The sequence below is a fragment of the Clytia hemisphaerica genome, unplaced genomic scaffold (genome assembly GCF_902728285.1).
Source record: "Clytia hemisphaerica strain Z4C2 unplaced genomic scaffold, Clytia hemisphaerica genome assembly, whole genome shotgun sequence".
Lineage (NCBI taxonomy): Eukaryota > Metazoa > Cnidaria > Hydrozoa > Leptothecata > Clytiidae > Clytia > Clytia hemisphaerica.
Genome location: NW_027104593.1, coordinates 52,719 through 77,015, shown reverse-complemented (window position 1 = coordinate 77,015; position 24,297 = coordinate 52,719). Strand labels below are relative to the sequence as shown.

At 37.8% G+C, this 24,297-nt stretch overlaps 2 protein-coding genes and 1 long non-coding RNA gene across 3 annotated transcripts; 1 reads left to right on the top strand and 2 right to left on the bottom strand.

Annotated features, from left to right (window-relative positions):
* Positions 1 to 342: 342 nt before the first annotated feature.
* On the top strand, positions 343 to 19,171 carry LOC136823751 (uncharacterized). Its single transcript, XR_010849066.1, has 3 exons — positions 343 to 469; positions 1,007 to 1,056; positions 18,980 to 19,171. It is a non-coding gene; the product is annotated as an uncharacterized lncRNA (long non-coding RNA).
* On the bottom strand, positions 5,991 to 14,902 carry LOC136823752 (serine-rich adhesin for platelets-like). Its single transcript, XM_067079922.1, has 3 exons — positions 14,799 to 14,902; positions 6,693 to 9,216; positions 5,991 to 6,481 (listed from the first exon to the last, which is right to left on the bottom strand). The coding sequence occupies exons 1-3, from the start codon at positions 14,892 to 14,894 to the stop codon at positions 5,991 to 5,993; spliced, it is 3,111 nt and encodes a 1,036-aa protein (XP_066936023.1). The 5' UTR covers positions 14,895 to 14,902.
* On the bottom strand, positions 15,252 to 20,925 carry LOC136823750 (arylsulfatase I-like). The gene is made up of 7 exons (XM_067079921.1): positions 20,435 to 20,925; positions 19,192 to 19,351; positions 18,712 to 18,812; positions 17,861 to 18,068; positions 17,366 to 17,596; positions 16,777 to 16,918; positions 15,252 to 16,292 (listed from the first exon to the last, which is right to left on the bottom strand). Exons 1-7 carry the CDS (start codon positions 20,579 to 20,581, stop codon positions 15,845 to 15,847), a joined length of 1,437 nt encoding a protein of 478 aa, XP_066936022.1. The 5' UTR covers positions 20,582 to 20,925; the 3' UTR covers positions 15,252 to 15,844.
* Positions 20,926 to 24,297: the final 3,372 nt, after the last annotated feature.

Sequence of the window (24,297 nt, the reverse complement as noted above, 5' to 3'; positions counted from 1 at the left end):
AAAATCCTTTTTGATCATAATATATTCATAAAACGTATTTTCGTACAATTTTACTGCCAGATTTTTAAAAATTCCAAACTTGTGCTAGATTTAAATTCAAAATTTGTAGCAAAAATCGTAGCGTCCAAGTAGCGCCGAAGTAGCGTCACCCATGAACACTGGAGCCTAGTTGGTGAATGATTTTCGTTCCCTCGACCTTTTACATTGTGTGTAGTATTTCTTTCTAGTGATCAATTGTCATAGAATGGAATTTAAAACATGAAAATCGTGTAAAGGTTGTAAGAAAATGAGCTCCTCCTTCCTTGATACATTTTGAATAAATTAACTTCTTTCAGATAAATATAAAAAATTCACACCATATGATGATAAATTCTATATTACCGTCATTTCTGGCATCATTGGTGCAATGTTGGTTGGTGTGTTTGTTTTGCATGCTTGTTTGGTGTACAGAAAAGGAAATAAGCAAAAGGTTAGTGATCATACTTCATTATGCTTGCGTAATTACATTTAATCTTCAATATTGAGGAATATCTACAGTCCTGTGTCCACCCTAACCTGGTGATATTGTTGTGATGCTTATGTAGCAAAGATGATCTGCTCATTTTTGACGTTAAGACTGAATAAACGGTTTGATTTCCAAAAGTTTATTTCTCAACTTCAGTTGCACTAGAATTTCAGAATGTAATAGAAAAGTTCGAAATTGATGAAAGTGAAGATATAAACGAACTGCCAACAAAACCTATTAGAAAACGTGTCAATACTAAAACATAAAAATATACTCACTACTTAGTATCTGAGCTCATCTACTCTACTTTTCTTCTTCAACTGCTTTGGTCAATTTCAATAAGGCCTAATCTACATGAAACAAAAACTACTAAGATATGAGAGAACTTTAAGAAAAAATTACTTCAGGCCATGAAAGGTTGATTCAAGATGGTAGACAAAAGTGACGTCATGCAGAATCAACCTGTAAAGATTTTTAATCGATCATATTTTTCTTTTCCAGAGTTCTCAAAAAAGTCAAATGAAAATGCACACCTAGTGAATCAAGCTCAGGTATGTTGCTAATTTTGGCTTATTAAAACACTCAAATGCTTAGGCTAATCTGGGATAAAGCTGGATAAAGTAGTACTCAAGAAAAAGGTGATATCGGGCCCTCCGGTTACGTCAGTAAAAAGATCGTCGGCAAAGAATATTCGTCGGTGAAAAACTCGTCACTTGCGAAAAAATTCGAAAAAATTCGTTTACCGACGGTTCTTCTTGTTAGTTAGACTTTATCCTTGATTATGAAATTTAAAATTGGGAGAGTACAGAGTGTAATCGAAAAATTAAAAAGTTGAGGCATGTTCGTCACGTCACACTTAATGAATAATTACAATTGACCCAATATTTTGATTTTTAAAGATATATTTAGAAAAAGATAAGATAAAAAGTACAAAGAAGATAAGAAAAGAATTTTTAAATTTAAAAGTTATTTTGGCATTTTTATGTATCTGGAATCGATTATTGTGTAGTTGAACCATCCAGCTGAAGTACGTTTGGGTTTTCAGTCTCCTCTTGGGATCTGTCTTGCTGGTCAGATGTGCGCCCCGTTCTTTGTCTGTGTACGACTTTTCTCGCATTCTCGATCCTCATTGTGATCGCATTTGATTTCTCCGTGACACTGTTTTTTATATTGTTCAACATTCTGAATGGAAAGGCGTAAACGTTGAGAACTGTTTTAACGGGTCTGGTTAAATGTTCAATTAAGACTCCTTTATTATGATTTGTTGCATCGCTTTTGGTGTTTATTTTGCAATTATCTTGCTGTCCATCTCCGAGGAATGAGATATCGTACGGATTGGCTATTGGGTGTTGGTCAGAACTTGGCACTTCGAAGTCGACCGTTTCCTCCATTGCAGAAACTGCATTTGATGGTGGCTGCTCGACAATTTCACCAAGGGTGGTTACACTGCCATTAACTGCTGGATTTATTTCATTTTTCTCAGTTATTAAGTTGTTGTTTGATGTCAACATTTCAATTTTGTTACCAGTCCTCTCTGGGCTTTTTTCTGTTTGGCTAACGACATCTTCCGTTCCTTCTTGAAGATGGTCACCATCAGTACTTGTCTCCTCTTGGGATCTGTCTTGCTGGTCAGATGTTCGCGTGGTTCTTTGTCTGCGCACAACTTTCTTCGCATTCTCAATTCTCATTGTGATCGCATCTGATGTCTCCGTGACACTGTTTTTTATATTGTTCAATATTCTGAATGGAAAGGCGTAAACATTGAGAACTGTTTCAAAAGGGTAGGTTAAATTTTCGATCAAGACTTCTCCATGATGATCTGTTGCATCGCTTTTTGCTTTACCTCCTTGTTCCTCTCCGAGGAATGAAACATCGTATGGATTAGCTATTGGGTGTTGGTCGGAACTTGACACTTCGATGTCAACTGATTTTTCCATTGCAGAAATTTCGTCTGATGATTCAGATCTAGCAACTTCCCCGAGGAATGAAGTTTCATTTATAACTGGAATTATCTCAGTATCTTTTGTTATTTGGTTATTGTTCGATGTTACCATTGTAACTTTGGTCTCCTGTTGAACATTGTAATCTTCCGATCCTCCTAGAGAGAGATTTCCATTGTTCGCAGTGCCCTCGGAGGATCTGTTTTGCTGGTTCGATGTGCGTGCTGTTCTTTGTCTGCGCACAACTTTTTTCGCATTCTTGATTCTTTTTGTCATCGCATCTGATGTTTCCATGACACTGGTTTTAATATTGTTTAACATTTTGAATGGAAATGTGTAAACGTTGACAATCGTTTCAATGGGTCTGGTTAAATTTTCCACTAACACTCCTTCATCAATGTTCGGTGCATCACTTTTGTCACCCAATCCAAAAGTATCTTGTTGTTCCTCTCCGAGGAAAGAAATCTCGTAAGGATTGGCGATTTCGTTTATTTCGGGATTTGAGAAGGTTTTGCTAACTGTATTGGAATCTCCTTCGGTTGATTGAAGTACTGTATTGTCCTCGAGAGAAGAACTATTTGATACAGTTGAGAAAGCTCCATGATTGTTGTTCGGTGTCATTATTTTATCTTCCGTCGTTGCAGTCACCTCTTGGCTATCTCCTTTTTGAATATCAACATCTTCCAACCCGCCTAAGAAGACGATATCGCATCGATTTACAATTCGCCTAACTTCATAACTTGGCGATGACGTGGAAGTGTCGATCGTTTCCAATTCGTTGTCCTCTGCAACCTTACCGACAGATTCCGTCTTTGGTTCGTCTTTCTTACAAACCTTTTTAGCATTTGCAATTTTTGTAGATAAACTTTTTGATATTTTCCCGTAAGCATTTTTCACTCCAATCACTGTTGTATATGGGAGCATGACAAAGCCTACCATAATTTGAAAACTTACAACTAAGCTTTTAATGAAGCCCCCGTTTTTGTTGGGCTCTGTAGTTGTCTCGGTAACTAATAAGTGTTTTTCGTTTCGTTCTGAGCTCGTGTCGGGTTGTAAGTTAATATCAGGCTCTAAGTTAATATCAGGCTTTGAAAGTGTTTTATTGACGTTTTTTCTACTTATGGTCGATTCCCTGCAAGCCTTTTCAATGAGAGTGTGAAACGGGTTAATCGCTGCTGGCTCCGGGTTTACTCTTGATAATGTTGTATGAGATTCATTGATCGATTTTCGTGGATCTTTAAAGTCTTCACCAATCACGCAGGTGGAATCAGCGTTTGTTAACTCAGTGTTGGAACACAATCCAGAGCAGTTATTACTGAGAGAAGCACTCGCATCATCTTTCGCACTTGTGGTACTGCTATGACTCATTTCCAGGTTACTACTGAGAGAAGCACTCGCATCATCTTTCGCACTTATGGTACTGCTATGACTGATTTCTAGGTTACTACTGAGAGAAGCACTCGCATCATCTTTCGCACTTGTGGTACTGCTATGACACATTTCCAGGTTACTACTGAGAGAAGCACTCGCATCATGTTTCGCACTAGTGGTACTGCTATGACTAATTTCCAGGTTACTACTGAGAGAAGCACTCGCATCATGTTTCGCACTAGTGGTACTGCTATGACTAATTTCCAGGTTACTACTGAGAGAAGCACTCGCATAAACTTTCGCACTTGTGGTACTGCTATGACTGATTTCCACATCATCTTGCTCTGTCGGTGAATAACATTTGATTACCGATTCCATACCTTCATTTGATAAATCGAACTCACAAGACTTTTGGGAACTGTAAAATTCAATCAGTGTCATGTCGTTGACGGATTGACATGTTTTGGGTGTCACCAAGTCAAATGGTGTAAGGATGACCGGCTCCGATGGGCCAAGCATTCTCTTCTTCTTGGACAAATCAGGTCTCCGATAAACCTTTTCTACCGCAGGTGAATATTCTCTAATACCGTTGGCTCCTGTGTGATGATGAGGTTGTTGTAAAGATTCTTTGGCCAGGATAAACATTTGATTGGATGATTTATTACTGTTTTTGAGAAGAGATATATTCCCAACGCTGTAGTCATTAACTTCTGACTTACTTGCCGATCTGGTAGTTGATGAAGTCGCAGATTCGCATCCTTTAGTGTTTGTATCGATTTGTAGAAGACCTATTGTCGGCTCGCTGGGACTGTAAATCCCTTTTTTGTTTTTGTTGTATACACCGTTTTCATCTACACAATCTACATCTGCTTTACTTGTCGATGAAGACGACGGGTGTCTGTTTGTGGATGCACACTGAGATTCGCATTCTTTGGTGATGGTATCGATTTGTAGAAGACCTATTGTCGGCTCGCTGGGACTGTAAATCCCTTTTTTGTTTTTGTTGTAGACACTGTGTTCATCTACATCTGGTTTACTTGTCGATGAAGACGATGGGTGTCTGTTTGTGGATGAACACTGGGATTCGCATTCTTTAGTGATGGTATCGATTTGTAGAAGACCTATTGTTGGCTCGCTGGGACTGTAAATCCCTTTTTTGTTTTTGCTATAGACACTGTGTTCATCTACATCTGGTTTACTTGTCGATGAAGATGATGGGTGTCTGTTTGTGGATGAACACTGGGATTCGCATCCTTTAGTGTTTGTATCGATTTGTAGAAGACCTATTGTTGGCTCGCTGGGACTGTAAAGCCCTTTTTTGTTTTTGTTGGCAGGGTGTTCACGAGTCGTTTGGTCAACCGATGCGTTGCTTAATGAATTTGGATCAACTTCATTCCTGAAAATATATTCAATATTGTACATCATTTAACGTATCACCTCCCATTTGCTCACACAGTATTTTTAAGCCGAAAAAAAGAATTACTTTTGAAAATTTCTGTTGTAAACTCTACTTTTTCAGAATAAGAGGCGCGCCTGTTTTCTATATCATGAAAAGGATATTTTTGAAATTTGGAATGGTTCTTTTTTCCAAGGGCATTTTGCAGTCAAAATTGAAATTTTTCTGTCATCTATTTTCTATGCCTTTTTTGCTTGACCTCGTCGCTTGTACATTAGTCTTTAAAAAAACGAGGGGAAAGATTCTGTAACATACATAAAACATTAGATGGACGTTCAAATAACGTCGTACATCAGCTTGAGAGATTGTAACTTACTTTCTTGTTGCTTCTCCTAACAATTCTTTATGTCCATGTTGCAACTCGGTGTGACTTTTGTGCAAATTATTCAAGAACTTAAAAGCATGCTTGAGCTCTTGTTTGGAGTCTTCTAATTCCAACTCAATTCTTTTTCGAGCGCTGACCTGCAAAAAGATATCAATTTTTAAAGATTATATAGTGTATCTTCCGTGTGACCAATATGAAAAGCACATACCAGCACATTCAGGTTGCCGATAAGATTTGTTCGTATTACTTATATTACATAGATTTGTAAATTTAGTTAGATTCACTATTCGAAGTTGAAGTGAAAATATATCCGTTTAAATCAAAGAAAAATTCAAACTAAGGAGTGCTTAAGTTGATGATAATTATGTTCCAACATCTATAGTCAAAAACATTTCATACCTCTTGTTTGTAGCGTTTGTCTTTCTCGACAAGAGCCTCGACCAAGTTCTGATACTTGTTTCTAGCATTGAACATCTCTCTGTCCTTCATATCGCTTTCATAGCGTGTAGACAAAATAATTTCATTGAGCTGTCTCTCGGTAGAGACCGAGCTTTGTTGTAGATAGTGTTTGTCTAGTTCGTATTTCCTCTTGAGGTTTGTTTCCCTCTTAGCACATTCTGAAATGATGTTAACTTTGCAACTCAACTCTTCCAGCAAGGATGCGATGTATATTTCATCTTTTTCCTGTTGGTCTATAAATCCTGTAATGATCTTCTCCAAACAATTAATTTTCGTCTGGTTAAATGTTTCCTTTGAGGAATAATCGCTCATGACGTCTACATTCTCTGATAGCAGACTACTCGATGTTGCCGAGGACTGGCCATGGATGTCAGCCAGGCTTGTGCTTGCTCTCGAAACACTTCCCACTATGTCCAATTTAGAACCTGAAAGATATATAAAAATAAAAATATTATATCAATGTATAATATTACTCTTTTAATTTAGAAGTTTTGTCTGATATTCCAGACAATGAAGTAACATCATTTTCTAAGAATATTGCCTTGCTTTAGACATTGAAGAATAGTATTCTAAAGTAGAAAACCAACAACTTTCACGTTAGTTGAGAGATCTCGAAAAATCAAGTACAAGCTTTACCTGAATCGACAATTACGACCAACGAATCACCACTGCTATCAGAAGCATTGTCTCCAACGTGTTGGATTGTCTCGGTCGACGTTTCTGACTCAACTGTCTCGTGTTCTCGTAGTGGTGTAGTTTCCAAGACTGATGAGATTTCCACGACGGTAGGGTCTGTTCGCTCGGAAGGATTTTCTGTTTTATCAACTACATCTACACCTTGAGATGTCAATGCATTTTCTCCGTTTTCACTTTTCTCGGGGCCAGTAACTATTATGCTTGGTAATTCGATTTTTGTGATCAGATTTGATACACCTTGAGATGTCAATGCATTTTCTCCGTTTTCACTTTTCTCGGAGCCAGTAACTACAATGCTTGGTAATTCGATTTTTGTGATCAGATTTGTGGTAGTGTCAAGCTTCTGTTTGTCCATGGTGGGTTCGGTATGATCGCTAGACCCCATGTAAAGCTTGACGAAATCTTGTCCACTATCACTATTGGATACAGTGATATTGTTGGTCGTGTCAACTTCTTCTGTCGGTTTTTCTGCAGAAGACTTTTCGGCGGACTCAGTTACAACGGCAGTTGCAGAAACTCCTTCGTTTTTAAAATTACATAAAGATTTTACAGTAGCCTTGGGAAGATCTGAAAAGCATTCCTCAGTTGATAATTTCTCCAAGACATCAATGTTACATAAAGATCTAACATTATCGTCTGGGTGTTTTGAATAACATTCCTCGATTGACGATCTCTCTAACACCTCGATGTCAGAAGAAAATCTGACGGCCTTTTCCCGTTGTTGGGAATCAGTTCCCTTGGCAGTTTGATCCAAAAACTCCATTGATGGACTCGTAGAAAGGAAGATATTTGATGATGAGGTCGACGTCGGAGCTGTCTCAAATACATCATCGTCATCAAAGACATTGCGATCACTGGCGACACTCACTTTAAAAAACTTATCATCGCTTGTGACACTTGATTCAAGGATTTTGTCTTCGGTCGTAACACCTGATTCAAGGATTTTGTCATCGCTCACAACACTTGGTTCAAGGATTTTGTCATTGCTCGCAACACTTGATTTAAAGATTTTGTCATTGCTCGCAACAGTTGGTTCAAGAATTTTGTCATCGCTCGCAACACTTGATTCAAGGATTTTATCATCGCTCACAACAGTTGATTCAAGGATTTTGTCATCGCTCGCAACACTTGATTTAAAGATTTTGTCATTGCTCGCAACAGTTGGTTCAAGAATTTTGTCATCGCTCGCAACACTTGATTCAAGGATTTTATCATCGCTCACAACAGTTGATTCAAGGATTTTGTCATCGCTCGCAACACTTGATTCAAGGATTTTGTCATCGCTCGCAACAGTTGGTTCAAGGATTTTGTCTTCGGTTGTAACACTTGATTCAAGGATTTTGTCATCGCTCGCAACAGTTGATTCAAGGATTTTGTCATCGCTCACAACACCTGATTCAAGGATTTTGTCATTGCTCACAACACTTGATTCAAGGATTTTGTCATCGCTCACAACAGTTGATTCAAGGATTTTGTCATCGCTCACAACACCTGATTCAAGGATTTTGTCATTGCTCACAACACTTGATTCAAGGATTTTGTCATCGCTCACAACAGTTGATTCAAGGATTTTGTCATTGCTCGCAACAGTTGGTTCAAGAATTTTGTCTTCGGTTGTAACACTTGATTCAAGGATTTTGTCATTGCTCGCAACACTTGATTTAAAGATTTTGTTTTCGGTTGTAACACCTGATTCAAGGATTTTGTCATTGCTCGCAAAGGTTGGTTCAAGTATTTTGTCTTCGGTTGTATCACTTGATTTAAGGCTTTTGTCATTGCTCACAACAGTTGATTCAAAAATTTTGTCATCGCTCACAACACTTGATTCAAGGATTTTGTCATTGCTCGCAACACTTGATTTAAAGATTTTGTCTTCGGTTGTAACACCTGATTCAAGGATTTTGTCATTGCTCGCAACAGTTGATTCAAGGATTTTGTCATTGCTCACAACACTTGATTCAAGGATTTTGTCATTGCTCGCAACACTTGATTTAAAGATTTTGTCTTCGGTTGTAACACCTGATTCAAGGATTTTGTCATTGCTCGCAACAGTTGGTTCAAGGATTTTGTCTTCGGTTGTAACACTTGATTCAAGGAATTTGTCATTGCTCACAACACTTGGTTCTCTTCGAACCTCACTGGTTTTATATTCCTTTTCGTGGCCAAGTTTAAGTGCAAGGTCGCTTGCCGAAGACTCTTGAGAGTTCAAATGTTCTTGAACGATGGTCACTTTCTCGATTTTTTCCAGTGATGATATACTTGCTGTTTGCAATGCAGGTAGTGATTTCGATCGTAAACACGCTTCCAAGCTTTGAAAATGGTTGATGATAACACCACTGTCGTGTGACAGTTTCTGAACTAGCCTTACATTGGAAGTTAGGCTATTGATCTTCTGTTGGTTAAATGTAAATTCACTTTGAATATTTCTCAGCTCTTCACTCAGGGAGCGATCGAGGATTGGATCCTGTGTACAAAAATGAGAAGTTATTACATCGATGTTTATATCTCACCTGAGTTGAGCTTGCCAAAAGTGAGCCTTCGGTTCGCACAGGAAAAGATATTTTAAAGAAGTTTAGAAAGATGGAAAGCCTCGCTATTGTTACCAACTTTTTCTGTACCGTGTAAATTCAGATAAGGACAAAGTCTCGGATCCCGGGGGGGGGGTACTAGGGTTGGTGAATGAGGGGTATGTGCGGACGGGACCTCCAAAAACCGACCCTTAGAGAGACTCTTTCGAAAAATTTTCTCTGATTTTCAAAAATTTCCTACCCTTAGTGAGACTTTTTTGTAATTTTTTTCTCTCAAAATCAAATTTTTTTTCTAAAAATCGTGATTTTTCCCACCCTTAGAGAGACTACTTTGAAATTTCCTGATTTTTGTAACCCTTAGAGAGACTTTGAAAGGTGAAAAACCCGACCCTTACCGTCCGCACATACCCAGCACCTATTTTTGCCTAAGTACCCCCCCCCCCGGGTCTAGGATACCCACATACAAATTGAAGTAGGCTTGGTGGGTGGAAAATTGTCCTGATAAGATTGTCCTGGATGAAAAATCTTCGAAAATCTTTAGAATGTTTCCACAAAAATTCATTAGCAGTGGAAACGATCAAGGCCGATGGCATACCCTAACTAGTCTTGTAGAGGTGTGCGATTCAGAATAAAATGATATATGTTTAAAGCATCTCTGTTAAGTTCAAGAAGTAGTAGGCATGAATCCCCAAGCCCCATAATGCCCAGGGAAATTTTTTTGATTCCCTAGGCTATGGAAATGTATATTTCCAGATCTGGAAATCTGGATTTTTCTCAAACTGTTCCCTAGCTAGGGAAGATGCAACAGCTCTACCTAGGGATGTTCAATTTCCATAATGCTTTTCTCGAGCGGATCCCAATAAAACCCCATAGTGTTACCCATATACGAATTAAATCCTTCTTTCGATAAATTATGGAGCTGGTAAAATGATTAAATGTATTTGATCATTTTGTGAGCATTGGTTCGATAGCTCTCATTCGTTCTGTCATGTACCTGCACTACTCTGAGAATCCCGGCACTTTTGTCACAACAGTGGAGCTGCACCTGAGAGCCAACTTAATGACCTCAAACCCGTCTCACCGATCCACTGAGCCCTTGGGACGCAAGTCCATTGCGAACAAATGAGGCCGCCCTTGCGGGACGCCTCACCTTTAGCGTTGTGTTACACACTGATCGAATACACCCTTATAATGGTTTGGTTTACATCATCGAAGTTTCAAAAATATAGTCGAGAAAAAAATTAAAAGTTTTCTGAGAAATTTAATCCAACCTTTTTTATTCTTCAGGAAGCTTATTAAGTCAGGTAAAAATTTAGTTGGAGAAGAAAATTTGGCTCCTCGGAGACCTTTTACCCCGAGTTTGGTCTCATTTTTTAGCTCTAAAACAAGCCTCTAATTTTGTGTTTCAAGTCATCTTTTTTTTCTAAAAGGGTGTAAACATTCTGAAAAAAAATCCTATTTGTTAATCAAAAGAGTCTATATTTTACGTGAATAGCTCAAATGTAGGACTTTTAGAGGCCACCCATTAGTGTTTAAGAAAACATGCGCTCTCAAGTCTAGACAGATAAAAAAATTTACTCCATTAAGAATAAGTGAATAAGATTTTAGATTGATGAAAAGTACAAAAAGAACGGTAGATGCTGTGAAATCCGATAAATACAGCACTAAACAGGGTTGCGATCAACCTGGCACTCTTCGTCTAGAGAAGTGCGAAGTTCATTTTTTGGTATTGGTTGTATCAATTGGATCAATATCAAAGATAATCAAATAATAACAAAAATTGGCCATATATTTCATTGGATCTCTGGCTAACATCAATCGCTACTGGACCAGTTGTGCATTGCTTTAACACACCAGGTTAGCCCTGGATCATAGAGGTATACGTTTATATTTTTACTTCCAAGTCAGCAACAAGGGTCCTGTGGCTGGTCACCCAGGCATTTTGCCAAATCCTGAGGAACAACTGCACATGACAGTGAATCTGATATTCCCATGTGCAGCTAATCAGGTAACTTTTCATCTTTTCGCAATTCTATGGTTTAGACTGACTCCTACTACATTATATACCAGTTAAGTGCTCCAGTCTCTGGTTTCCGTTGCAGAGACTACCTAAAATGTCTAAATCTACTGAAGTTAACGGTGTCTCTTCGGACGTGATTCAAGGCTGGAAAACATCCCTCGCTGAACTTAAAATCAGAGATTGCCTCAGATCATACAATCCAGAAAATCCAACGAAAGAAAACTTAAATTCTCTGAAATCGTCGTTCAACAAGGACGTTATTATGGACACTCTATCTTTTCTATCCAAAGCTCCTGTCGACACCATCCGACTTAAAGATGAAGCTGTCAAGAAGCTTTGCCTAAAAATAAAAAATTATTTTGAAGACATTTGTCAAATCTGCACTGAACCATACAGAATCAAACTCAATTATCAACCATTTATTAACTGTATTGTGTGTGGCCAAGAGGTTCACAAACAGTGCTATATTGACCATCTCAAAAGTATGAACTTAATGAATGAAAACAAAGAATTGAGATTTCCCATATTCAACATTCCAGGTGTCTGTTACATATGCACATCATGCCAAACGAAAATTGCCAACTTTCCAAACTCCAAACCTCAAACCAGTGATAATCACGAAACTTCACCACCAACCAAGTTCCAAGAAGAATCTACTGCAATTAAAACAAAATCTATTCTTGAACGCACCAGTCTTCCATCACCAAAAAGAAACATATTACATGAACGATCTCCTAATACAATTAAATATATTACTTTAATCGTAGAAATTTTAGCGAGACTAATTTTAGCGTTTTAGCGAGTTTTCCCTATTTTCGCTAAAATAAATCTCGCTAAAACACGCCAAAACGACAGATCGCTAAAATTTATCCACGCCAAATTTCTGGTTATAGTGCCTTAATACATTTTTATCAATAGGAAGGGTTTAAGTGCAAAGAAATGCTAGAAAACGAATTCAGTCAATAATGTAATACGAGTATTCGCTAAAATTTATCCACGCGAAATTTTTTGAAATCGTGATTCGCTAAAATAAATCCCAAAAAAATCAAGATTTTCCTGACTCGCTAATATACGCTAAAATTAGTCTCGCTAAAATTTCTACGATTAAAGTAACCAAAATGTTAGTATTCCATCACCAAGAAGAACTCTTCCGCATATACCATTATCACCAAATATTGTTGTCACCAACAGACAGGACAGCGATATCTACCTAGGAAGAACTGAGTTTATGCGAAATAAATTTCAAAGAGAAATCCAAAACAGTATCATGCTTACCTCAGAAAATATCACAGAAACAAATTCACAAAATAACAATTTTTCAAAAAGCAGTGACTTTTCTCCAAAAGAAAACCTTTCTCAAAATAACGAAAACGAGGAACTTATTTGCATTTTCTATAAAAAGGGAAAATGCAAACAGGTATTAAGGAAACGGCTGCAAGTACAAACATCCAAAAGCTTGTCCGAAGCTGATGAGACATGGCAACAAAAGCCCTAAAGGATGCAACGCAGGAACAAAATGCCCTCATTTCCATCCAAGAATGTGTTCATCATCAATCAAAATAAGTCAGTGCTTTAATGACAACTGTAATTTTGTTCATGTAAAAGGCACCAAGCGCAAGCCCCCTACACAAAGAAAGATCAGCTCACCGAACACCCTCAACAGCTGGATTTTCAGAAACTATTGGACAATTTCAGAACAGAAATGCTGTCACTGATACGAGACGAAATGAAACAGCCACCTCAACTTCCAAATCATCAGAACAATCAACTAAGATTCCATCCTCCAATCCTTCCACAACCATTGATGCAATCCAAAAACCTGAATTTCAACCGAACAAACCATCTACCGAACCATCAATATCCAACGTTACACCAATAACAAAATATTCATTTCTTAATATCCAAGGCTTGTGCCCACAAACAAAACCGTCATCAGTTCCATACCTACGTGACATTCTACACACTGACAATCAAATATTTTTAGGTATAACTGAAACTTGGTTGTCGAAACAATAAAGCTGAGCTTGAGATACAAGGTTATAGAATTTTTTGAAAGGATCGAAATCGACCAAAAGCCAAACATGGTAGATACAGTGGCGGTGTTGCATTATACATTCGTGAAGATGTTGCCCCTTTTTTCACTCCACTACTGGAATTCTCAAATGGAGTCAACGAAGCCCTTTTACTCTACTCTAAACAATTCAATATTGTTCTTGGCATTGTTTACAGGCAATAGACAAAAGTCAAACTCCCCATCTACTGAAATCAAGCTACATCACACCAATCTTCAAAAAAGGCAATCAAGGTTTACCAGAAAACTATAGACCAGTCGCTTTAACTTCGAATGTCTCAAAAATTTTCGAAAAAATTGTCAGAAGCTCACACAGAACGACTTATCCACCATATAGAAAACGGCAATAATGTGGACGTGATCTACCTTGACTTTAGCAAGGCTTTCGACAGAGTCGACCATACCATTCTTCTGAACAAAATTAAAACCAATGGCATCAAAGGCAAACTGCTTGCTTGGATCAAATCCTTTCTAACAGATAGAACGCAACAAGTCTCTGTTGACTACACACTATCAGAAAGGTCAGAAGTCATCTCTGGTGTTCCCCAAGGATCTGTGCTTGGACCACTACTGTTTCTGATAATGATACAAGACATTGACAAAAAGATATTACACTCTTTCTTATCATCATTTGCTGATGATACACGTCTAATGAAAGAAATCAAAAACCATGCTGATATCATTCAGCTCCAAGATGACATGAACGCAGTCTATGAGTGGACTGGATTGAATAACATGAAATTGAATGGACTTAAATTTGAACATCTCAATTATGGTAGAAATGAAGAACTTAAAGAACTCTCCAAATACTTCTCTGATACCCAAAAGGTGATAGAGACCAAGACTACAGTCAAAGACCTTGGGATCACTTTAGATGTGGGTATGACTGAACTATTGGGAAAAACTTAAAACTCTAAAACTATACAGTCTGGAAAGACGTAGAGAAAGATATCAAATCATCTATAACTATACTTGGTATATCTTAGAGAGATATTCTCCAAATTTCAACCACTCTGAGAACAAAGGGGGTATCACCTGCTACGAAAACCAGAGACTCGGACGAAAATGCCACCTTAAAGAAGTAAATTCTAAACACAAAAACATTTGGAGAGGCTCACTATCTGAAGAAGGACCTAAGCTTTTCAATTCTCTCCCATTCTACATTCGTAATATCACAAACTGCACAAAAATTAAATTCAAAAGACAACTTGACCTTTTTCTTTCCACACTGCCGGACGAACCACTGCTCCCGAATTATTATCCCTACAGGAGAGCGGATTCAAACAGTGTGAGAGAAATGGTGAATCATCGGATTTCCAAATGGAATGATTGAGAGACTCAAAGAACCCATCAAAAGTATCAAAAGTAAGTAAGTATCAAGGCTTCTCAATGTTAGAAAGGGTGCAAAAGAAATGAGATATGTTTACCTGACGTCGAGATCTCGATTGATCTCTGAGTTTATTAAGCTTCTTCGCTAGACTCTGTTGAGAGGACAATAAATGTTGCAAAGTTGTCTTCTCCATCTTGGCTGGTCGTGGAAATGCAAAAATAATTTGTTAAGTCGCCAATAATAAACTTTAAATTACAATAAAAAAACTGGATCCGATAATTTGACATGCTGCCATTTCGTCGAACATTTCATTTTGTTTTACTTTTCAAAGTTGCTGCATGGGTTTCTTATATCGGCCGAAAAATAAGTGACGTCAAATAATTTTTATTTCAATTTGACGTCACTTTAAGAATTAAATCTTTTAAAAACACTTCCTTAGCCTCATCTTCAGGAAAAAGTCTGTAAACCGAAAACCAAAACTTCCATAAATTTTTTCTATCATAATATGCTTTCCTAATTTGCTGAAGTTCATACCAAACTCACAAGAAAAAGAAAACAAAAGAATTTGCGTTTTAATTTGAGTAATGTGATTATATTTTGACTTAAAAAAGAAAATTAAAAAAAAAACAGTTTTCAAGTTCTGCACACTGAAAAACTTTGTTTTCGTGTTGGTAAATGAAGACTCACGCCTACCAGAGAATGCGAGTTGACATTGCAGTAATTATTAAATATTTACTGTTTCTCCAATGTCTATTTTCTCATATGCTGCCTCCAACAGTGAATAATTTTGTGGATTGAAACATGTATTCAATTTACTATCACGCATCGCCGAAGTAGACGCTTTGGAATAATTGTATCTCTGTTTATATTACAAGTTGAGCCATTTCAATTTCCATGAAATATGGTTTGAAATCCCACGTCCATTTCCGTTGTTGAACTGGACTTGTTTTAATAAATTCATTTTCATGGCAAGGACTGTTTCCTCTCAATCAATTTCCCACCAGGCAAATGAATTTCCCATTTATCGATAAATCTTTCCAAAAATATCGTCGAAGCTTTGCTCCTATAGGTATCTGTCAGGTCGCCGACACGTGACGCGACCTTCCTTGTCAGAAACACCCTGCCGTCTCCCCGTCATCTATCTTATTTCCGTATATCTTTAACGTTTAGCTCTTCCGCACTCCTCCGTAACCTTTTTAAAATTTCGCGGTATTTTTCGGAATCAACTTCCAATTGTTCGCTGACATCTCTACGTGACCGATAAATATCACCATCTTGATATTTCTTAAGGCTATACGCTAAAGCCTCGACAGTCTGTGGCATGAAATAAGCAACATTATTATTCTCACATGGATCAAAACGAACGTTAAATAAACATGGCGCAATGTCCGGCCAACAACCGATAGCGTCCGGATAATTAGCGCATTCTAATTCACTGTCCCAAATCGTATAGGGACGTACTAAGTTTTTCATTTCTCCTTTCGCCATTGGTCGTTGTGAAAAAGGCACGTAACTTTCTCCTTGAATTAATTTAAAATCGCCAACTCTGACAGCTGAAATGTTACCATAGATTCCGTACAAAATTTCCATTCTGTAAAGAAAGATTTATAAAAAAAAACATTAATAAAATTCCAAAATCTTGACATAGAATCATCAAAATAGTCAAGAAGCTAACAGCCGATTTATTTTAGAAGATATGATTTTTTAATGTAAGCTATTAAAACAATGATAATGAATGACCTTGAATGTGATATATTCAGAAGTCAGACTGGGGATTAAAAAATCGTTCAGAGTTTCCTAACTGAGTGATTGCAGTATGCGATGTTATTACCCGAAAATAAGATACAGTGAGTTCTCGTTGATTCAAACTTCTGTAGTTCAAATCTTTCTATAATTCGAACTAATTTTCAGTCCCCGTCTAGGGAAAATCTCGTAAAACATACTCTATAATTCGAATCTTTTTGTAATTCGAACAAATTAAACTTTCCGTTCGAGTTCGAATTCGGAGTGTAGAAAAAAAAGCAAATTTGGAATTTTGAAAGAAAAAAAGCGACATCGAAAAAAAAAGTTTATACCTTGGTGAGTAATCATCGGAATTGATGGAATCCCAAATATCCATACCATCTGTCTCAACGACATGCTCCGGGTTACCGCCCGCTAATCGGAAAATGGTCGGAAGCCAATCTGTGATATGCATCAGTCCGTATGAAACTCGTCCTAAAAGATGTGAATGAGTTAAATTATATTCATTCTTCAACTTTGGTAGATTTGGAGGCAAGGCATCTCTAAAGTTTTACATTTCGATTAACAAAGTTTTCTATATGTTGAAACATATCCCGATTCAAAAAGTCATTAACAATTCATGTACTCTCGGGTAGCTAATAGCCATCCCCCCGCCGCTAATTAATTTTTTGGAAAATGTTTTTGAAAGTTCCCCTCTTTTGTCCTAATTCTACAGTATTAGCCTCCACCCAGGACATTTTTATTCTAGCCCCCCCCCTCCCCGCTTATTAAGTTTTGAGATTTTTTCCAATCCTCCCGCTTATTCCAACCCCCCGGCTATTAGGTACCCGAGAGTACATAAAACAAAGATGCCTATCAGATTTAAAGTAAATGTCACCATATCATGAAAGTCAGTTCGTATCTTCAGTGAAGAATTCATACCTCGTCTTTGTATCCGGTTGCTGTAAACAAAACCAATCGCTCTGGTACCGCCTTCCCATACTGTTCCGTTGCTACCACGGAAAGGGTATGTTGATGGCCAAGTATAGAAGTTATTTCCTTTGGTACCTCCAGTGATTGTGGTGAAGAAGAGGATAGCATTGTGAAGGATGCCAGTGTCGTAAAGAATGCGAATGAGGTGACCGACTGCTCTGTCTAATTGCATGATCATGCCTATAGAAAGGAAACATATTGAAGCAGAATATAAAAAACGAAGATAAAAATTATACGTTACACATTCTTGCTTTATATTAAATCTTTAAACTCTTCAATCTTGTTCAATTGCATTTTCCGGTGTAGAAAACCCGTCAATCATTTCAGCATTGAAAAAAGAAGAGTTTAAGTTCACAAAACATAGCCAACTTAATTCAAATTCTTACGTTTACTAAAACACCCAGCATCAAACTATGCAAGCTTAAGAATGTTTGTTTAACTTACCAGCATAGATTTTTCTTGCTTCGAATGGAATATTTTTGGCACGGTCCCTGTATTCCTCTGGTACTTGTTCTGGATAATCGGCATGAAGCTGTGGAAAGTTGACTTGTAAATACAGTGGGTAGATCTGATCATGTTGTTTTAAAACATCTTCTGCTTTCTGAATGACCTCCCATGGGTAGAAGGGCACGTTTGTATCTTCGCAATCGATCTGAAAAAAAGAAAGCCAAAACAATGAAAGTACGAATAAGAATAGTCCGTCGAGAAGTTTTAACAATACCATATGGTGAAGAAAAAAGTGCCTCTTAGGCATAGATTTATAAAGCCCGAAGGGCTAGATGTAAAGCTTTCGCTGAAAAGTGTGCCGTGGTTAGGTAGGAAATCCTACCTAGGTCACGTGACATTACAAGAAAATTTCAGCGCTTGACCAATCAGAAGTTTCGCGGGTTTTCGAAAAAAATAGCAACAGTATTTATTCCGATATTCACTTTTTTTGCCTGCGATGGCTTAAAGCACGACATCTAGCCCTTCGGGCTTTTTAAATCTATGCTCTTAGGGTGTTAACCTAGCCAATTCACTAAGTACACCTATGACCACAAGCGATTAGAGCACGTGAAGGAGAATTTATTTTAGCAGGCAGGAAAGATCATAGACTAGTAAGTGTCTTCTTTTCATGAGACAAAGGAACACAGGAGGGTTCTATAAAAGTTCTCGTAAAAAGGACAAATTGCTGTGGGAGGGTTTGAATGAAAGCGTAAGATGCATCGAAATACAACGACGGGGTTACTAGTCTAAATAGATCATAAGAAACTTCTCTTTGTTTAAAGAAAGCCAACGGACAAAATATGGCTTACATTTCCAATTTCGCGTATGACGTAACTCTGTATATCGAGATAATTCCATAAATCGTAAGGTTGCGAACGAGAATTATATTCCTCTGCTGTTTTCGGACGTCCTGAAATGGAGAGCATGCATTTTAAAGATTATTACTGTGGAAAAGTTTCCTCAAATCTTTTATCTGCACTCTTACTCGACTATACTATCCAGATAATTTTCCATCATAGAAAGTTCTTAATTTGTTTGCCACCAAGCCTTATATTCTTACATACTTTGTTCTTATAGAAAACAAAAGGTGTCAATGGACGTCATAAATGTTAAACAGACAGCTTTGAGAAGGACAGAGATTCCCCGATTGGTCGTAGGCTACTGGCGTCCACTAATGGATTTGTACCCCTTCTATGTTTCTATGCTACCTGCAGTTTTGTAGAGGTCTGAAATTCAGACTAGATTGACCAACAATGCCGTAAAAACACATATTACCAGAGTTAACTTACTATAATGTATGGGTAATTTTCCAGTTTTGAAAGCTGTTACAGAATCTTCACAGTAAGGTGTGGTATAATACTGTTGCAAGATAACACCATGGTTCGCTATACGATCAATGTTCGGCGTTGGTATCTCCGGGTTGCCATGGAAACTAACATCGTCCCAACCCTACGCGGGAATAGAATAATATTAACAAGACATTATTAGGAATAGAATCGAGAATAAATTTTTTAGATTTACAGAGCTTTTTTAACCTTTCAAAGCCGCTAACTGTTCTGAAAAAGGCCAAAAAGTTCATCATTTTTTTCTGGAAAATTATTCTTTCAAAGACAATTTCTCGACCAGGACAAACGATTCAGGTATCAACTTTGGTATCGTTGGAAAGCCCTTTCTCTCACCTACAAAAAATAGCAGATTTTTTTTCTCTGAATCTCAAGTGGTCAGGAGTTATGACCAAAAGACTGTCTATCGGTAAAATGGCCTTTTCAAAACGTATATATACGTATTCTGGCTTCTAAGGGTTAAGAAATCCCGTCGTTCAAGGATAATTTAAGTTCGTTTAATTTTTTTGGAAATATTTTTTTGAAATTATCTTTTTCTTAAAATTTTTAAGGTTAGATTAATTTTGTTAATTTGAATATAGAAATATAAAGATTTATTTAATTTAGCGCCATTTTAAAGATTTTTGAAGAAAAAGATTGTTGCCATGGTAACAAAGTCATCGAGGCGTACCGTTTGTGAGCATAATTAAACGTTGTTCGACGCTGTCTTTGATTGAAGCAAAACTCATTTGCATTTATGGTTGAAATCCTTCTACCGTGCAATTCTTTCGCAGCACTTAACTGTGTTTTAAAAATTCTCTTTGCATTGCTTAATCTTTAAAATATGATCTTGATTGAAAAAAAAATCTTCTATTCAAAAATGAAGAAATTTTGATTGATGAGAACCTTACAAAAACCCTCCCAATCATTTTTTTCAGAGTTGATCATTAGACGGAATTTTGAAAAACTTTACCTAAACTAAAAATCCTGACTTTGCCTACTGAACTTCCTGTGGAGAAAATCAAGAATGATTCCTCAACCTTGCTAACATACAGTCCGTGTAGTTCCCAAATACATTAAAAGGAAAGATGAATGCTTTCTCCCAGTCAAAACCTTAATTGATGAACTTTGAAAGTATTCTAAATATACCGTAATAGGCTCCTTATACTATCTTATAACGCACTTATAATCACCCTATAACATTACATACCATATCCCTTAACGTGACAAATATAATATGAGGGTGTGGTGGCTTCTTCACATCTTGAAAATCTCCCAAACAAAAATTAATCAAACAAATCAATGTGAAAACTAATGTCCTCATTTGTATACAAGTTTTACAACCACTAATCATCATCGCTCCTACGCGTAAAGTCTCGATAAAGTGTCGATTAGTGGATCAGTGTAGATTATCAAATAACGTCAATTTTACATTCAATATCTATCCAAATATAGTCTCCTTTTTTTACCGATATTGCAGCCAAAAACTATTACTTAAATCAAACTCGCATTATCACCATATTTCAAACCATGGAACCAATAATCAATAATGCGTCAATAAAATCAAAATGTTCCAGGACGAAAGCCAATAATCAAACCCAAGTATTGAATCAACAACGCATCTTTCAAAATTTCGATTATTGCTAGAACACTATATCTACACGACAGCAGTCGGAAAGTGAAAACTGCAACACGACCTAAGTTTGTTAGAATGCCGCATAGGAGGTTTTTTAACCGTTAATTTCGAACAACTAAAACACATTCGAAACAAAACAAATACTCAAAGTTGATTGGCTGCCGCTAAACGTTCTCAAATCTGATTGGTTCAAACTAAATTTTTCAAAATGCTGTTATGTTTTAAAGATCAAGAGACTTAGACAAATTTTTAAAATTGATCTCTTTTAGCATTTGTTTTCAAAATCTTTTTGTCTCACAGTCTAAAATTTTTAAGCTTTTAAGTTTTCCACTCTTTCTAAATTCTAATGTTGACGATTACCTATCAAACTATAATTTATTATGCCGCTTGAAATCATGACAACATTAACCCTTTCAGCACAAATGACGGGTATATCAGACATGGGTAAATACATGGAAGGGATTGGCGACGAAACCCTTCTTTGAACCCCAAATTTGAAGTAAAATTTTTCACGCCTGGAAAGAAAAAATTAACTAAATTTTAGAGGATTAATATTTTTTTTTTAATGAAATTCGAACAGGGTGGCCAATCATGCGGTTTACACCTTCCAACAAACTTTTGTCATAAAAGATGACGTCATCAACATACACTTTTTTTATAAGAGCACTCAAAATGAGGCCTTTGGATGCTTAAGCCTTAAAATTTTCTTAACATATTTTTATTTTCACCATTTTGTGAGTATATGTCTGCCCATTTTCCCAAAAAATCGGGGGTTTTAGAGTCTGCAAATTCAAAGTCACACACCAAATGCTTACTTTACAGTTTGACATTCAATTCTTTTAAAAAATTCCAATGAAAAAGATGTCTGACCTGAAATGTTTCCAATAATATTCGTTTGTCAATATCTAGACCCCAGAAATTCAAGAAGCTTGTCGCGGGCGGGCCGCTACGGCTCAATAAGTAACTCCCGACAATTATCCTCAACAGCAATATTTATATTTGTCCCCGGATTAGTTCAGGATCCCAAGCTATTATTGGAAGAGAACCGGTTAGGTACTATAGAATTCAAAGCACGAGTAGTAGCAAGGTTTAAGTTTGATGCATCAATTCTTCATAAAAAAATAACCATAAAAATCTACGTAGTAAAGTCTGTAAAAATCCATAGTCCGTGTCGGCCATTTAACATTTACCCCCGGTTGGCTCAGCGGAGACTCTGCTTCATTTTGTTCTCAGTCCACCATTTAACATACCTCCGCTGTTGGCTCAGCGGAGACTTGCTTCATTTCGTTACCATTTAACATTTACCCTCCGCAGTTGGCTCTGCGGAGACTCTGCTTCATTTCGTCAGTACCATTTAACATTTACCCTCCGCAGTTGGCTCTGCGGAGACTCTGCTTCATTTAATTCGTCACGCTTCATAAGCGTCAGTTTACAAGTATACTTGGGTGTCAAACAATAAATCTCCCCAAACAGGGAGAACCCACCCCGATCAGAGGCAGTTTGAAAGACCCCGTTCGTTTGTCTGTTTTCGTATTTCGTTTGAAAATGCACAATATGTGCATAGAGGCTTTCCACATTTCATCACGTGACAACAGTTGGCTCCTCCGCAGTTGGCTCTGCGGAGACTCTGCTTCATTTAATTCGTCACGCTTCATAAGCGTCAGTTTACAAGTATACTTGGGTGTCAAACAATAAATCTCCCCAAACAGGGAGAACCCACCCCGATCAGAGGCAGTTTGAAAGACCCCGTTCGTTTGTCTGTTTTCGTATTTCGTTTGAAAATGCACAATATGTGCATAGAGGCTTTCCACATTTCATCACGTGACAACACCTCCGCCAACGGGAAGTTTGGTCCCCAAACTCTCAAAAGTACTTTCATTATGGTCGGTCACACTCTTGTTCTGCGGCTATCTCTGTCGTGGGCACAAGTCGAACACTCCCAACGAATGCTTCAGAGACAGATTGGATAGGAGCTCGCGACATTGCATCCTGCAACTGTTCTTCGCTCCCCTCTTGTAGCGGATCTCGAAAGAATACTGCTGTAGCAGAACAGCCCATCTGGACAAGCGTCCACTCGAATCGCGGAATCGCAACGCATGAGTCAGGGGTTGATGATCCGTAAATATGGTGAAGAAACGTCCTTCGAGATATTGACTGCAATCCCTCACTGCATACACCAAACTCAGCAGCTCTTTCTCCGAGATCGTGTATCGTATCTCTGCGTTTCTCAAAACCCTACCTCCGTATCTGATTGGATGTGGTTTATAATCACCCGAAGTCTGTGACAGCACGTACCCAAAAGCCAACCCAGAAGCATCTGTGTGAGGATGAACTTTTGTTAAATCCGGGACCCAACAAGGGCGGGTTATCAATTTTTCAATTAGGGTTTGCCAGGCGTTTGTCTGCTCTTCTCCCCACTGAAATTTTGGGATGCACTTGTAAAGAGGTCTGGCGATCTCCGAGTACCCAGGAACAAAGCGAGGATAATAGTCCGTCAGCCCTAGGAATGACTGGACTTCTTTGGTCCGTTTTTTTGGCTTCTTGGCGTCCAAAAGCTTCCTGACGTTATCGACCTTTGGCTTGATCCCTTCCACTGACACTTCATGACCCAAGAAGTTGAAGACTGGAACACAAAAGTGACACTTCTTTCGCTTCGTTTTCAATCCGGCGTCCCGCAATCGTTTGAGTACGGTCTGGATATGCTCTAGGTGCTCCTCGAAGGTGTCACTGTAAATGATAGTCACAGTGAAGATCGAAACAGATCCAAAGTTCATTTCGGAACACGTCTTCCATGCTGGTGGATCTTCGTCGAGGAATACATCATTTTCTCAGCCCCTACAAGGTTAAATGGAACTCCTTCTTAAAAGAAGTAACCCCAAGTCCGTAGGTAATCAACAGAACGCTAGGTAAGTACTTGGAACAAGTACAAGTTAGCTAAACGTTGACAGCTGAGTGTAAACTTGTTAGAGGACTTGTTTTTTGTACTCCCTCACTCCAATGTGTAATATTGCTTGAATTTCACCAACGAGATTTTCTGCTTCTTCTCCAAGTACCTCAGCCTTCGAATTTCCTTTCCGTCGTCGAAGTTCTCTTTCTTGCCTTGGATTTCCCTGGCTAGCTTCGTCTTCTTTTTCCCTTTGGGAAATTTTTCCCTTAGGTTATGCTCCAACACTCCTTCAAGTTATCTTCTCAGCCGAAAAAAAACTCATAAACTTTTTGATGATTTCAAACCATTATCAAAACTCCTGAGCCAGAGAAAAGCTTAATGGGTTCATAATGGTTGTTCGATCAACCAAGACAAACATCAATCAATGTCAATAATGTTCAAGTTCAATTTCAATACGGTAAAACTCAATGGTAATGCAAATCAAACCAATGTCACTATTCGATGCTTTCCTGAACAATCCCGGTTGTGCCCCCAACTGTCACGGGCGGGC